Here is a 16,066-nt window from a genome sequence, read left to right on the forward strand (position 1 = left end):
CACACCAGAGAGTGAATGTAACGAAATAAACTAGATTAGGCACTTCCCCTCTGTTGCCTCTGGGTTATAGATATGGAGAATTATGTGAAGTGGCCGGAAAAGTAGAAAACCATGTCCAATGCAATGCTATTCAGTAATATCCATTACAATATCCATTTTGATACTTAAAGACCTAATGGTTATTTTTGCTGAGAGTGTGTTAGGATAATGGGGCTGTAGTTTCTTGTGGTGTTGTATTGGACTGCATTATACTGAAAGGTGTATAACATCTTTATACATGTGTCAATTACAGTGTCAAATTAATAAAACAGTCACAGTCTGCACGGGGACGAAGCCAGAGTGCTATGACTGCCCCCGCTGTGAAAATGTGGGCATTCCCGATTGATGTGAAACGACCTGCAGACAGGTGCTCTAACTGTGAAAAGTTTTATGCACTCACACAATATTACTCACAATATTTATTGCAAGGCTAATGTACTGCATTACATTAGTCACAAATTGCTTAGGTGTCATTTCATGGGGAAACAGAGAGACAAGTCATCCCCAATGGTTTCACATAAATCATTGGTCCCCCTCAATTAACTCTATCAAGTGTCTGTGACCAACCCCCCCCCCCCCCCCCCCCCTCCCCCCCAAGAACCTATGAGCGAGAGAAACAGAGACAAACTCTGTGATTCTTGGTTCAGGCAACACAGTCACAACTGTCGGCCCAGCTGCAGACCAGGAGCTTAATCAGGAGGAAATTTTCACTCAGAAATTTTCACAACAGAAAATTAGCTAAATTAATTAATCAAGGCTACAAAATGGCAGCACTCTGATGAAAATACAATATAGGCCTAGGCTATCTAATCCTGTTGTTGTGTGCCTGATAAATATTCTTAGACAGTCAGCTGATGTCAAACCCCTAAAACTGTGGAAAAGCATCACATTTAGTGAGCCTAACCTGACAGGTTTGCTTTGGATGCCAACCAAAATTTAGGGTTTGTCAATTTAGCCCATCATCAACTTTTGCCTTCTTTCATATGGATTCAGAATTATAATAATTAGTCTGCCACTTGTCTGATGAGTCCGTATCATGTAGCCTATGCCATGATGCCCTATAGTTGGCATTCAACATTTGATGTCAGGAACATGGATCAGGAACACTCCCAGGCTCAAAAACTACAAGACCCAGAGGCGCCGGTGCATCTTACCTCTTGACGCCGATTGGTCGGTTCAGAACCCAATCCGCGGGCGGAGACGTGTCTCTCTTGTCAGAGCATCCTTCCGTCATGGCGCCTGTTTGGACCAAAACCTTCGCCAACCTGACAGTCCTGTCTGTTTTCTTCCTGCTGCTGCTATGTCTGCCGCCCGGTGGAGGACAGAAGAAGAAGGAGGTAACGCTACAACCGTGTGAATACATTTTTCGACGCTGTTATTGTGGTGTTAAATGAAACTGGGGCACAGGTTCAATCTGCCGATGCGCGTTAAACTGGTGAGGGTTAGCCGGAATATACAGGAAGTTAGTCGGGGCTAATATGTTCAGCGTCTGGAGAACAATAATTACTGCTCATCCTATGAAATTAATGTGACAATACTTACATGTTTTCTTCATTTTACATTTTGTGGTGTGTGATTAAGCTTGCGTAGCTACTCTCTGCATGAAACATGCATGCACGGTTGTCAGACATAGCAAGCTAGCTGATGTAGCCTAGCTAATGTCCTGTAGATGTAGCCTGTTGTTCTAAACGCTGATATGTTGGGTAGAAACGTTTACATAACCTACGCGTTTATGCTGTGTATTGCTTATTTTTGTTTAACGTTAGATTAGCGTCGCTATTTCAAAAACATTGCTGCGTTATCGTTAAGGAAGGTTTTATTTTGAAAGTCGTGTAAGCAGGAAGTGGTGCGCTTTACTTCTCAGTAGCTTAATCGAGATGAGACGATGTGCGAGAGAAACACAATAACCACAGCTGCACAGCCACGAAATATGCGCATTTCAGTCCTGCTAATGAAATGTTAGAGGCGGTCTTTTCGTCATTTTACTTAAGTGTAATATTTTGTGATGTGCTCGCTCGAGCTGATGTTTGTCAAAGAGCTGTTTCGTCACACGCTGCGTGATTTGTAATATAAAAACGTGGTGACACATGGAAGTGTCGCTGGTTATCTTAACACAGTGGTTCTCAACCTTTTTTGTACCAACGCCCCCCTGACCATACCATGATCCTCTGACCCCCCCCCCCCCCCCCCCCCCCAAAAAAAAAAAAGAAACAATGTTACAAAATTTCGCTTTAAACTTGTTTTCTACACTTATCTGTTACTTTATTCATATTTCACTGCTCTCGTGAAGCTAAGACTCTGGTAAACATATTTCAAGCACCAAAACAGTTTGTCCTCATGACGAAGGTGTGTTTTCACAAGGGATTTGAAAATTTTCAAAAAGCGGACTTCAAATTTCCAGCATTTGACCTAAATTATTTATTTTTTACAGTTCTCTAGAACAAAACGGCCTGTAATGATGGTAATGATGACAGAGCTGTCCACCAAAAGTCTCTTGACATATCAAACAAAGAAAACTGTGGACTATGGAAGTTTTAATACTCAAAATACAAACAATATCATGACATGAACCCTATGTTGCGGTTAAAAAAATAAAAAGATTGTTGATTTGGTGCTAGGATGTCCTATTGTGCGCGCAAAATTTTTGAGGATGCCCTCAAATCACTTATTTTGGGCACTAACTGGGGACCGAAAAGTTGGTAAACTGAATTTCAGAAACATTATCTTGGCTAACAATGTGGAACAATAAGGTGGATGTATTTCAAAAAACCTATTTCACCACTCCATATATAGATTTTTCGTGGCTTCATTGTAAACAAATGCACATGGCCATGTATTGATTTTTCAGCTTCATCGTAAACAGATGCACATGGCCAGGGACTGCTAGCAAAACAGCTGAAAAGCAGCTGACTTCCATAGTTCCTTTTTGATTAAACATTTGAAATCCCTAATTTAATGTTACACTGCTCTCACATTTCCATTGAAGGTAGCTCCCCTCCCCAAGCACAGACTTTTTTTCTTTTTTTTTACCCCAAGCACGGACTGATGCAGGCAAGGTGCGTGTGTGTGCGTCAGGGCGGAAGAGACCACATCCATCAGAAAGGAGGGGGGTTGTGATTTTTGGAAAAAGGCAATTATGTATTTTTGAGATGGGCTATGACATTATTTGTAATACATTTCACTCAGTATGACCACTGATCATAGCTAGATGGTAAAATAACAAGTAAGGTAAAGTAACTTAAAAAAAAAAAAAAAAAAAATCATCCCTTTGTATTGACATGACGCCGCTGGTAATTTACGGGCTTCCCTCTTCAAACGGGGTGTTTGTGCAAGACGCTATATCTAAAGACCCAACATGCACGCTGTAACTATTAAGGTGGCGGCCAAAAATCACCTTAGATCGGCAGGAAAACCCTGTCGGGTAAAGTAGGGTGGACATGTGCGTGTGCTTCACCTGTAAAGACGGCGCCGCAAAAAAAAAAAAAGACGGCTCGGGTCACCTGCTCCTCGCAGGGACGAGCAGTCAGAGGAGCTCTGCTATTCCTCTTTCTTCAGCCTGTTTGGCTGTACTTGGTATAAAAATCCATCCAACTTCATTTAGTAGCCTATAGGTAAACTATACAAAGACGTGTGTGTGTGTCATTTAAGTCAGACCGTCTGACGCAGCGCTCCTGTAGTGCGCACTATGGTTGGATTGAAACGTGTGCGGGAATTTCCCGCATTATGAGTGTTATATTTGCAGGTTAAATCAGTTGAAAAGTAGATTATTTATGTCGGTTATTTGCACTTAAAAGGTTGGGAAACCATTAAAGTTGAAAAAGTAGAGCTCAAATGAACTTTGTAGGAGCCAAGTTATGGCGCCCCCCATTTTTGCCTGAGCGCCCCCCTCTCAGCCCTCACGCTCCCAGCGCCCCCCACAAAGTTCAGAACGCCCCCCAGGGGGCGGTACCGCCCCCGTTGAGAAACCCTATCTTAACAGGATGTACCGCTCTGATAGTATCGGCAGGCACACATACATACGCCTGGCTTCCGGTGGCGTTACAAGATGAGTCTGTATAGGCTACTATATTATGTGGGAGGCCAATAGGCCTACACAATGAACTGAGTTGTGACTGGGTGAATAGATTTGTGATTGTTAGTCTGATTCGATCTTTTTAAAGTAATTGTAATCAATGCCATTGTTGTTATTCATGTGCTGTCATTAAACAGCATTTTTATTTTATTGTTTACATCTTTTGGTATGTGCTTGTGATTACTACTTTTTTTTCTTAATTCACCTGTGAGAGGCAGATTTTGCTGCCTTCACTGGCATCTGACATAAGTAGCTATAATCTATAATCTACAAACATCAGGTTTGGCAATGCACTGTGTGGCACATCTGCTGCATGGGTGGTGACATCACTGTGAATGACAGGAAGCGGTGCCAGTGTTTGCATTCAGTTTTGTAGCTGTGCAGGCAAGAATATGAAAGTGAAGATGGACACATCATGCTTGCTGTGGTTTACACTTAGATAATAGTGATTTGTAAATCATTGTTGTCAACCATGCTTCCATCCTACAATGATACCCAAAGAAAAAGTAAGATGCTTACCATGTAAGTCAGAAGTAAGCAGAATATTGTGTTAATATAAGTCTTAAATAGTTATATCTTCCGACGGCAATCACTTGCATAGAGTGTTTGGGCCGAAACACGGGTCTGTCAGTCACTCTGCTCTGCTGTAAGCCGAGGAGAAAACTTCTTGTATACTTCCTTGTATCCTACAACCTTTATCCAATGAGGAGAGAGAACGGCATGAAGGGCTGTGTGTGCAGCCAAGGGATGCGCGTGAATGTGGTGACGTAGGGACGAGGACCAATAGATCCATGACGAGGGCGGGGGCTGCTAACTAACGAAGTTAGCCAAAACGACCGGATCGCTTACTTCTGCTTTAACTTGATGTTCAAATCTGGGGATGGTTGATGTCTAGTGGGCAGTTTTTATTAGTTTTGTTAAGGACCAAGGCCGGTGGTGTAACTTAACTTTACTCATCAACACTTTCTTCTCTATTGCTTTTTGCATACAAATAGAAATTTGATTGAGTGGACAAATTGTAGTATGAATAAATGAAGAAATTCATGGTCAAGTACATGGCAGGTGAACAAATATTTGAATTAATGAATAAATGATTGAATATGTCAACAAATGAATGAACAAAGAGCTGACTGAGAGGAAGAATACACTAATGAATAAATGGACTGATTAACCATTGATTGAAAGGCATTTGAATGAGAGAACGGATGAATGAATAATTAAGACTGACATATTTGCTGTGCAGTTCATTTACTCTACCACTGATTTTAATGGCTTTTGCTGTGTATGGCTAATAACTGTATCCCGATCTCACGTCTCATAATTTTGGTGACTTTAGCTAATAAAAGGGCAACATAATAGTGGCCATGCTATACATTTCCTTTGATGCAAATTCTGTTTCTTACATTGGTTATACTACTGTAGTTACAACACATCTGTCAAAGCTTTGTGGTAAAAGTTGTGACTGTGGGGGATTGAAACCAAATTCAAATTTTTTTTAGCAGTTGTGAACTTTAGGAAAACTTAAGTTTTACTGTCATTAATGAATCCTTCCTATTTTTAACCTTTTTTACCCAGGGACAATCCTCTAACATCAGTGCTTATTTTCAGCAGTGCCTCGCTTCACATTCACAAAAGTACACCAGGGAGCTGCCCATTATAGCCACAGTCTGCTGTTAGGCACTGCCTGCTCAAGGACACCTCTACATTATCTAATGAGTGACAGAAAGAGCATTTCTCAATCACTTACCCGGCTGAAATTTATCCAGCTATTATTAGTTTGCGTCTTTGACATTGAGACGACTGTCTTTAAAACTTTTGGCTTCAGTTTTGTTAACTTTAGTCCATCCTGTCTGAAAGATCTGAGTCTGACACTGTACTGAGTATAGCAGACAGGAGCAAAGGCGCACACATAGTCACACACAGGCAAACACACACAGACATACTTTCAATGAGCCACAGGAGAGATATTGAGGGGTTATAATGTGAGAAATGTACTTTCCCCGTCGGCTGCCTGGGGCCATGGCAGAGGAGGTGGAGGAGGCACAGGAAGATCTTATTTAGCTGAAAATGGACAAAATGGGGAAGCAGCACTTTGTATTCATCTCACTGACTTCGGCTCTCCCTCAGTGCCCTTCATCTTGCCCAGGCCACCATATGCTTTAACTATAAGCTGTGAGGACAGGTAACACGGGCTAAAAGTTATAATACAGGCACTCCAGTTAGTATTCAAAGCTCTACTGTATATTTTTGTATGTCCGATTCCCTCCCCAGGTTTCACCAGTTATTAATTGTTATGATTAAGCCACTGTTTTAAGAAATATAACTACGTAATTACTATAATGATCTTACCACAGCTACATTGCGGGCTAGATAATGTCTTTTCATTACTAACACATTAAATGCATTTGCAGATAATTTCATAGTCAGAGTTTGGATTTGGCTTTGATGTCATGTTGTTTGGATTCACTTTTATTGACTTTCACAGTTCTATCTAGCAGATAGGAACCAGGCTGTGTTTAAATCTACTTAAAGCAAGCAGAGTTTAAGACAAGAAAGCAAGAAGATTGGTCTTGGTGGCTAATTTAATGTTATCTGCATTTGCTTCACTACAAAGCCTTCCAATAATTTAGAGGTCACAGTTGTTTTTCTAAAGCCATTTTAAGCCGTGTAATATAAATTGACTCTGTATACACAAATTCTTTGTTTTTCATCAAAATCAAATGCTGGGAACGTAATGAAATCTAAGCCCTCTACACGAAAGAGCAGTGTAAAGTGTTGACTGTGCAGCTCTGGATCAAATGCATTGGCGCTTCTGCCTTTCAAGAACAGACAAGTAGAAAAACAAAACACATCAGTCAGTCTTTTAAATACGCCCTCCTTTTCATCACATCTTTGCCAAATCAGTTTTAGAGTTTGGTTTAGAGTGGTAGCTGTTACATGCTGGCTCTGTTATAAGTAGAGGATGTTGCCTTGGGAATTCTTCTTCATAAGTTTGCACAGGAATTTCAAATCAGCACAGCACAGTACAACAGTTCCCAGCAATAGTGTGCATGCTGATGAAAAAAGGTCAGACCTCAGAGCACTGACAGTGACAGTTTTTGGGCTCTGGTATTCATGCCCTAGAAAGTTGAATGTGTATTTGTCTTTCCTTAGAACTAATCAGGATGAATGTGTTGGTGGAAAATGGAAAATGCAGTCTTAAAGGGAGAAAGGAGAAGCATCAAGATTGTGACAAATGGTAAGAAAGACAGAAAGAAATTAAAAGAAATAAAAAAAAAAGAAGTAAGGGCAGTGGTGCTGGACCCCTGCCTTTTTAAATCCTGCTATATACCCCTCAGGGAATGAAAGAAATAGTCATGGTGAGAGAAATAATATTTATATCCCCTCAATACTCCCTCGTTCATCACCCCGGCTCTGCTAGATATTATATCTAGCTTGTGTTGTGTTTCTGTCTTAAGGCTGACTACAGCACAAAGAAAGACCCAATGTAAGCACTTCTTATACCTAGGCATAAGGAGTCGGGGGAAGTAAAGAGAGAAAAAAAGTCCAGGGCAGCGACTCTGAGGCAAGGAGAATTATATATCTAGAGAGTTATATATCTACAGAGAGACAGAGATTGCAAAGTAGTGGGCTTGCTACCACACCCAGGGACCAGTCTAATAAGTGGATCGGAATAATAAGAGCCTGCTACCTCTGCACACAGAGGCACAATAAACTACCAGGTGGGCCCTTCAGGGCATAAACCCAAGCCACTTGCTGAGTTTAGACTTGGGTTTATGAAGCTAACACTATGTAAGCACTATTGACTCTGGGTTTTCTAGGTGACCTGTTCATCGAAAAATAAACCGTAGCTCACCGTTTACACTATACGCTGTGTCTATCTGCCCATGGATTTTAGAGCTTAGAATAGTACTATATGAGAAAATGTAGACATATCCATTAATTAGCTCCTTTAACGTATATCAAGCTTTTGATGTGTTTTAACAATGTCATCTCTTGAGATTGTGATATTCTGTGTGTTTTAAGATTAGAAGCTTATGTTAGAGTTAGGGGTTGGTCAGCAGAGAAGTGACAGCAGCAAATGACACACCAAAAAAAATGCATGCAAAGATAAAATTTTGTCAAGCATTCTAGTTTCAGTTCTGATGCTCTGTCCAACTTGTCTTCCCTTTTCTGGAAATAGAGAGAGAACAATGGGATGACAACAAAGGTTCCAGGCAGGAGTTAAATCGCTGCACCTGCATGATATTAGACCAAAAGGACACAGGCATGTCCATTATCAATAAGAGATTTAAGAGGCCTTGGGACTGCTCCAATTTTCCCACTGACTTGGCAGGTGTTTCAACTAGCACTGCAATAAGAGAGTATAACGACACTTCCATTGAGTCCCGTGGTAAGCCTCATGTGCCTCGAGTGGCAGGATATGGGTATTGCAAAAGTGCCAACCCATTCACTCCAATAATGTGTGTTGCCCACTTGCTTGTAAATTGATGAAAACGGCCATGTTTTTGTTTTTGGGTGTCTTGGTCATATCAAATTACACTTATAATTAGTTTATTACAACATTTATATTGAAACATTAATGTAGACATCTGTTTTTTTTTTACTAGCCTATGTGTTAATGTTTATCTGTAAGGGGTCCACGATGATGCTATTAACGTGGGTGATCTAGAAATGTCCTTAAATTATTGGAAATACTGCACATTCACTCATTCACCAACAATGCAAAAATGTCAGTTCTTGGGCACTTTTGCAATACCCATATTCCGCCATCAGGAGGCGCTTCCATTTGACCAATGCGTGTCGTTACTCTCTTATTCCAGTGCTCTCGTTTCAACATGTGCCGACATTTGAGTTTGAAGACTGTGATGTGTTTGACTGGAAACTATAGTTACTTTTACCACGTATAGGTGATGATCACCAATTTGACTGGAGTTCAGACATAGCTACTGAAAATATTAAAATATTCTATATAGCTCCCAGGTAAAGACAGCTTTAAAGTTTTTATTCAAGCTGTGGTGAGAAAGTGGGATTGTTTTCAGTATTACTATGGTGTGTAGGTACTTGTGTCAGTGTGTGGAGTTAAGTTGTTTACTGTCTGTGCACCTGAAGTGTGTGTGTGTGTGAGCTACATCATCTGTCCAATTCCAGACACCACACTGGGCTTGATTGCTGCCAAATAGCACTACTGGGTTTGTCTTTACATTGCTTTTTAGTCTGCTCTCCACTGTCAGTGCCCTCACTGAGACGGCACATTTTCCTTTCATTGTTCACTTTTCTCTTTTTTTTGTCCATTTACTTTATGACAGTCTTTGTTAATATCTGCCTTTGGTTTTCCTCTTTTATTCACACATACCACCAGTGCCTCGTCTTTTGTTAGTCAGTCAGTGGATTCTCTGCGTGCCTTCTTTCTCATGAAAATAAATGTGAATGTTTCAAGGGTTCGGGAGATATAAGTACTCTGTCCAACCACTTTCCCTTGTGTGTTGCCAATATACCCCACAACTGCAACAAATAGGAGCCATAATGGTGCCATATTTCGCTCAGTGAAATGTTTCAATGTTCTCCCAGTGAATTCAGGGGTGATTTGTTTGGATCTCGCTCATTAGCCGTAGTCATCTGAATTATTGATGCAGTAGTGTCAGGCCTGCTTTCTCAATGACTGATGGCCTGTGTTCCCAAGTCATTTTCCTCCTCTGTTATTCCTCCCTCTCCTCCTCCCCTTTCCGACACTTCTGTAACTAATATTCCGAGTGGTCAAAGGGTCTGTATCTACCGCCCTCAGTCCCCTTCTCCACCCCTTTCACTCTTGTGTCACCTCCCCTGTATTTTTTTCTCCCTTCAACCACTTTCCTTGCACACCTCTTTGACATTTCTATAATTATGTATTGTCATAAAATGATTTCTCTCTTTCCTTCTCTCTAGTTTCTTCTTTTTTTCCTTTCATCAGCTCCTCCCCTTGTCCTCTTTGCTCTCTTCTTCCCTCCCCTTGTCCCTCCCTCCAAACTCTTTTGCCATTTTCCAGACATTTCTGAGGCTAATTTCTGGGCCTGCCCCGTTAGATCATAGAGGGGTGTATATCATTGTTGGAATGACCATGAATTTCTCAATGCCATTAATGTCTCCCTCTGAAATGCCTATATGTGTGTTATCTCTTGCTTCATCTTAACTATTGTGTCAGTCATTTAATCAATGCAGATTTAATTCACTTTCAAAACAAATCACGCTTTCATTTTTACACCCTTTCAGTGATTCACCCACTTAACCACCATTTCCTCAGTGGGTCTTTCACTCAGACATTTGACCTATCCCTCAACATCAATGTCCAAAGATTACCTGATCACTAAGCAGTCATGAGTAATTGAGCACTTGTTGGATTTTTATAATATTGATCTAATTTGTGAGATGCAGTCTGTATAATAAGGGAGCAGACGCTGCCATTCATCATACTACATCTCAGTGTCCTGTTTATTATTTCATCACTACGTGCGTGAGGAGAACCCACACTTGGTTGGTTACATTACGATCTACAAGGACCAGCAGTGTAAATGATGTGTGACTTCCCTGATGGACTGTTGCCAGCTTCAGTTAGCGATGTGTTCAACTTGAAGCAAAATTATGTGGAAGAATGCCTCATGTAAACCAGTCATTTGAAGTCATTTAAACCATATTTAAAGCCGGAGCTTTTAACTGGATACGCAAAAGTCTCTGGTTTCTGATGTGTCTCTGTTACCTACAACAGCAAATGAGCCCATCAGTGTGAAGATACGCTATTTCTAAGTAGTCTAATTCTATACCTCTGGAAGGCACGGTCGGGTCGGACCACTGACGAAACGATAGGAATAGATTACATTACACTGCAAAAAAAAAAAAAAAGATGCAAGTCCCGTCTTCTTTCTGACGTTTCGAAAACAAATCTACACGCGCCGGCCAGACAAACGTCTTCATGATGACAGTGGGAAATCTTCACTCCGGCAAAACACCACCGCTTTCGTCCACAGGCCAGGGGCAGCCAAAATCAACACTAAATGAAAAGTCTGTACAGGGGCTTTAATAGACCAACTCTACTTTCTTGAGCCTTGCCAGTTGTAAACATGGGAATCAGTCCCATCTCTCCATATGATGCGAGTGCAGAATTAGTCTCTCGGTCAGTCGCCGGCTGGACTGACTTCTGTTTGACTGCTGAACCCAAGCACGCTAAGATCTCAGTGTTGTCTGATGGCCGTGTCAGGCAAACTAATGCTGCTACAGATAGTAAGACCCTTTTGATTACTGGACAGTCTGTCTAACTGCTAATGGCCGCCGACGTAGCTCCTCTCTGATCATTCATCCCTGCCTGTCTTCATCATTCCTTATCTCCAGAGGGAAATGTTGTCACCCCATCTTTCTCTCCTCTGTCACTTTTCTTCTCATCCCATTTTTCATTTTCTTTCTTTTATCCCTCAACTTTCCCGGCTCGACCCCCTATGCCTCCCCACCGTTCGTTCCTCCCTTTTCTCCCCTCCTGCTGTTCCCCCTCCCACCTACACCAGCAGTGACAAGCCTTGCTATATAGCTGATATGAGGTGGCATGCTACCCTACTGCGCGTGTGCGTTTGTCTGAGAATGTGTGTTTGTGTGTCTGTCTGGCTTGCGGCTGATAAGACGTCACACTCTTATCCTCCCAGACAGACCTGTGTCGCCATGACGGTCCACAGGCCACACACACACACACACTAGCATAAATACACACACACACAGCTACACACCGGAACGCACACAATCACAAAAGTATACACGTTAACACATAAGCACTTAAATATACACAGCCTTTACTGAGGACTAGGCTGTTAGATATCGTGAAGCTTTTCCTAATACTGTGTAGTTGTTTGTCCTTTTGAGTGTGTGTGTGTGTGTGTGTGTGTGTGTGTGTGTATATATGTTGCCTGTCACAGATATCTGATGATTCTCTTATTAAACTCTTAGTCTTTCTGCTTCACTGGCAGAAAGCCTGTTAACACTCTGCACAGGGCTAAAGACTGTGTGTGTGTGTTTGTGTGTCCTTTTGTGTGTCTCTGCATTGTAGAGAGGCTGTCATAACACTGCCTTATTGAAAACACTTGTCATGAGAGGCTAAGTACAGATGGGAATCAGGAGAGAGGCAGATTTCTTCTTCCCCGAGTTTTGCCTTAGTCTTATTTGACCCGAGGCCGGTGCTCTTGTGGTCAGAGTGAGTTCTCGTTAGGTAAAGCTACACCTAGAAACAATCAAACGGGCTATGAATTATTGAATTATGTTAACACAGCCTTTTGAAAGTATTTATTTATCCAGGGAATGTCAAGTAATCACCACAGTCTTTGTGGCTCTTCTGCTTCTCATTCGCTCAGTCAAACACAGTCACACTAGGGAGACTTTGCGGTAGCATTACGGATGCAGCAGGAGGAGGGTGTGGTGCTGGTGCCGGTGCTGGTAAGAGGAAGCAGGGCGGCAGGGTTGTGGGGTGAAGCAGGGGTGCTCTAACCTCTAGGCTCTGGTGGTTATTAAGGTGGAAAATGTATCTGAAAGTGAAAGTCCTGAGAGAAGAAGTTAGAAAAGTGCTCTCCCTCTTCCGCCTGGTTGCATTGAGATTTATTAGGAATTACAATTCTGTCTAACTGACAGGTTATTTATGGCCCCAAAATAAGTTATTAAACACACACTACATACACACACACACATGCGGAGTGATACGGTAATATAACGTGATAAACTGAAGCAGTTTAGCATAAAGCTGTAGTCAGGATAAATGCTAAATGCCATTTAGTGTCAGACCTGTTCTCTTTCTCTCTCCCTCTCAATTTCTCACTTTCACTCCTACTCTTTCTCTCAACCCCTTTTTTGTCTTTACTGGTTTAACTCTTTTTAGAACATCATGTCACTGGAGTGGTTGTAAACATGAGGAGGAGGACGACATTACTTTTTTCACAAGTGAATTTGTTGCAAGGTAATTGAAAGGTATTTTTGAGCTTGGTTCACCTTTTCACTGGTATTTACCTCACATTATGTGACAGGCAGTATCTGTAAAGTGATCTTTAAACATTTTAGCATTTTGGGGGGTAGGGGGTAGGGGGGGGTATTTAAATACATCCCCACTGCTTATCCTAAAGTCAAGCCTTTAATTGAGTGTGTTAATGTGGTCACCTCTCAAAACAGATTTTGTATGCACGGCAGTGCCTAAAAATAGAAACAAAGCAGAGATGGAGCTGGGTTCTGAATTTCCCCAGTGTAAAAAATATGAGCATATAGGTCGTCTAAGCACAGACACTAAAGAACTAAAAACTAATATTGCTATAGTTGGTCATAAATACTATAATTAGATGTGAAAACAATGACCCTCATAAAATAGAAAGCATATGTCAAAGTGATAAAGACACAGGCCATATGTGTATAATTTCACTGATCCAGCTTTGAGCTGTATAGTAACTAAGTTATAGACCATTAGCCTCAGTTTGAATATCACTGCAAACTCTTCAGCATCACACTCATTTTAGATGGCAAATTTGTGTTTCAACACCTCCAACAAGCCCATCAACACTTATCATTGTAGGGGAGAAGTAGAAGGGCAGGAAGAAATGAAGGAATATACAGTGAATGAAATGCATGCAAGAATCATTTAGAATATAATCATTTTCATTCTGATTACTCAGTTTCCATTTTCCCTTGAGGTATATACTCAGCTGTCCTTGACTTGGTTTATGGTAAAATGTGGTCAATACCGGTTTATCCTTGCAGCTGGAAACATTACAAGTTTTGGATTTGTGACACATAAAATCTGGTCAAAAGCGGAGTTTGTCAGTGTTGACAAACGCCCGGCTGGAATGCAGTAAAAGCTCATCCTAGTTCTCACTGTTGTCTTCATGGAAATAAACAAGCAGAGTAAAAGAAGACTCTTTGAACTACGGCTGACAGATCATGTCTTTAATGAGGAGCTTGATTTGTGATGATTGTTGCTCCCCTTTGTTTCAACTGATCAACTGGTGGTCACTCCCCTTTCCGGCTGCTCAGATTATTGACCAGCCAATTAGTCTCACCAGCCGCGCTCAGAGTTTGGTATGATTAGTGCAACTACCTCACCATCTCCCTTGTGAGGCTGACACCACTTTGCAGTCGGTGTTAAGACAGCTGTGTAGCTTGCTGGGCTAAAATAAGTTACATTACTGTTACCACAGTCTGTGTGTGTCTGCCCTCAGCATAGTTGGACAAGGAGTAAAGCTTTAATGCATGCATTTTTTTTCCAGGCAATAAAGCAAGAAAGGTTCTGGACAGCAGTTTTTCTCTAGTGGTTTTATTGCCAGCCCATTCTGCAATGAGCTCTTTAGTCAGAGCACTAGCCCATTCAGGTCTAACTGCTTCATCAAACCAAGGTTGTGATAAAATGTCAGTGCAAGTGTCTGGTGGTCATTATGTAAGACGCTCACAGGGTGTCATGTTGTACAATGTCTTCCCTCAGTTCTCAGTTTTTACAATATGTACGAGTGAAAATCTTAACAAAAGACACAGCGGCATCTTCATGGCAGCAGTATTCTTATTCTTATCAGCTTCAATATTGCAGTTTATTGCTCATGACAAATAACTGTATGCTTTTCAGCCATACTTTCTTTCCCCATAAATTGCACACCACTCATTGTTTTTGGCAGCCTGTTTACCTTGTAGGTAAAATTCTATTTTGAGCTAACTATATGAGTAATAAGTGTTTCCTCTGCACAAGTGAAGTCAGTAATACTTCAAAATCAGAGGGAGAAAGAAAAGTCAGTTCTCTGAGTCACTGAGCCGCACTTTGTATTAAGCACTAATGGTTTGCATGTAAATAAAATATGATAAAAAAGACCATATACAAGTAAGTGAATATTATTCATGCAAAACTTTTCAGAATAAAACCTTTGGAGTAACACAAAAATATGTGAGAGAGGCTGACCAGACAATATGTAAAACAGAGATGCATTCAAAATTATATTATAAATTGTGGAACTTGCCAAAAAAGCACACATTTATATTTATAGGCTTCTGTAAAATGTATTGTAGCTTTCCTTGTCTTATCTTTTTAACAAATGCTGTGGTGCATTGTTTGTTATGTACTGTATAACTAATCCTACAAACAGCACTCTTCTTATTGTTGCTGTAATTTCTATTTTGGTCAACCATTAGTGTTCCTTTGCACAGTAAAGTCAAGGTGCGACGTTTTTGGAGAATTTTCCCAGAAGAGACTGTTCTTCCAATAGGTCTAGTCAGACTGAAAGCTCACCTAAGCAGAAGCAAATAACAAATGTGAATGGCTTATAAGGCTAATTAGAAGCACATTAAGCTTGCAGTTATTAGGCACTAATACAAGTGTTAGCTTCCAAAGGCTAATGAGGTAGCATATAAGGCCAATTACACTTGTATTACGAATATCCTTGGACTGTATGTGCATTGTGTGCTTAGCCCTGACAAATGATCACTGCAGGCAGATTGTCTCAGTCTGCCTGGCGGACACAGGTGCATAAAGTTAAAAGACACAGAGAGAGAGGAGTAAATGGAGGGTTCTGAGTTTAAGGTCACACAGTGCGATGAGACACAATGCAACTGAGAAACAGAAAAGAGGAGGACAACTGACCCGGTAGTCAGACAGACTCACGACTTCATGGCCCTTATGAGTCTAAACCTCTCACTACCACACCTCCGCATCTTTCTTCTCACATAAGCCAGCAGTTGCCACCTCTTGTGTCTCACTCATCTTGAGTTTCTTTTTGAAACACCAATTATTATTGGTAGAGTACTGCAGACAGACAAAGCGAATTCAGGCCAGTGCTTCCTTTTGTACCCTGAAACAACAAGGATGTGACGGTTGAGACTTTTTTTTGACTTTTGTGTTTGATTGTACTAAGCTCCCCAGTGGTTGCATAACAATAATGAATGCAACAAAGATGTTTGCTTTTGTCACAAAATTGATTGAAGAAT

General features: G+C 41.1%; 1 protein-coding gene across 1 annotated transcript in view; it reads left to right on the forward strand.

The window, feature by feature from the left end:
* The first annotated feature begins 1,234 nt into the window (after positions 1-1,234).
* Positions 1,235-16,066, forward strand: part of LOC310987542 (dolichyl-diphosphooligosaccharide--protein glycosyltransferase subunit TUSC3-like) — a 67,091-nt gene continuing 52,259 nt past the window's right edge. The window contains exon 1 of the mRNA XM_083973850.1: positions 1,235-1,376. Within this exon, the coding sequence (XP_083829976.1) occupies positions 1,272-1,376 (105 nt within the window). The 5' untranslated portion in view covers positions 1,235-1,271. The remainder of the gene's footprint in view (positions 1,377-16,066) is intronic.

The sequence above is a fragment of the Trachurus trachurus genome, assembly GCF_905171665.1.
Source record: "Trachurus trachurus genome assembly, chromosome: 1".
NCBI lineage: Eukaryota > Metazoa > Chordata > Actinopteri > Carangiformes > Carangidae > Trachurus > Trachurus trachurus.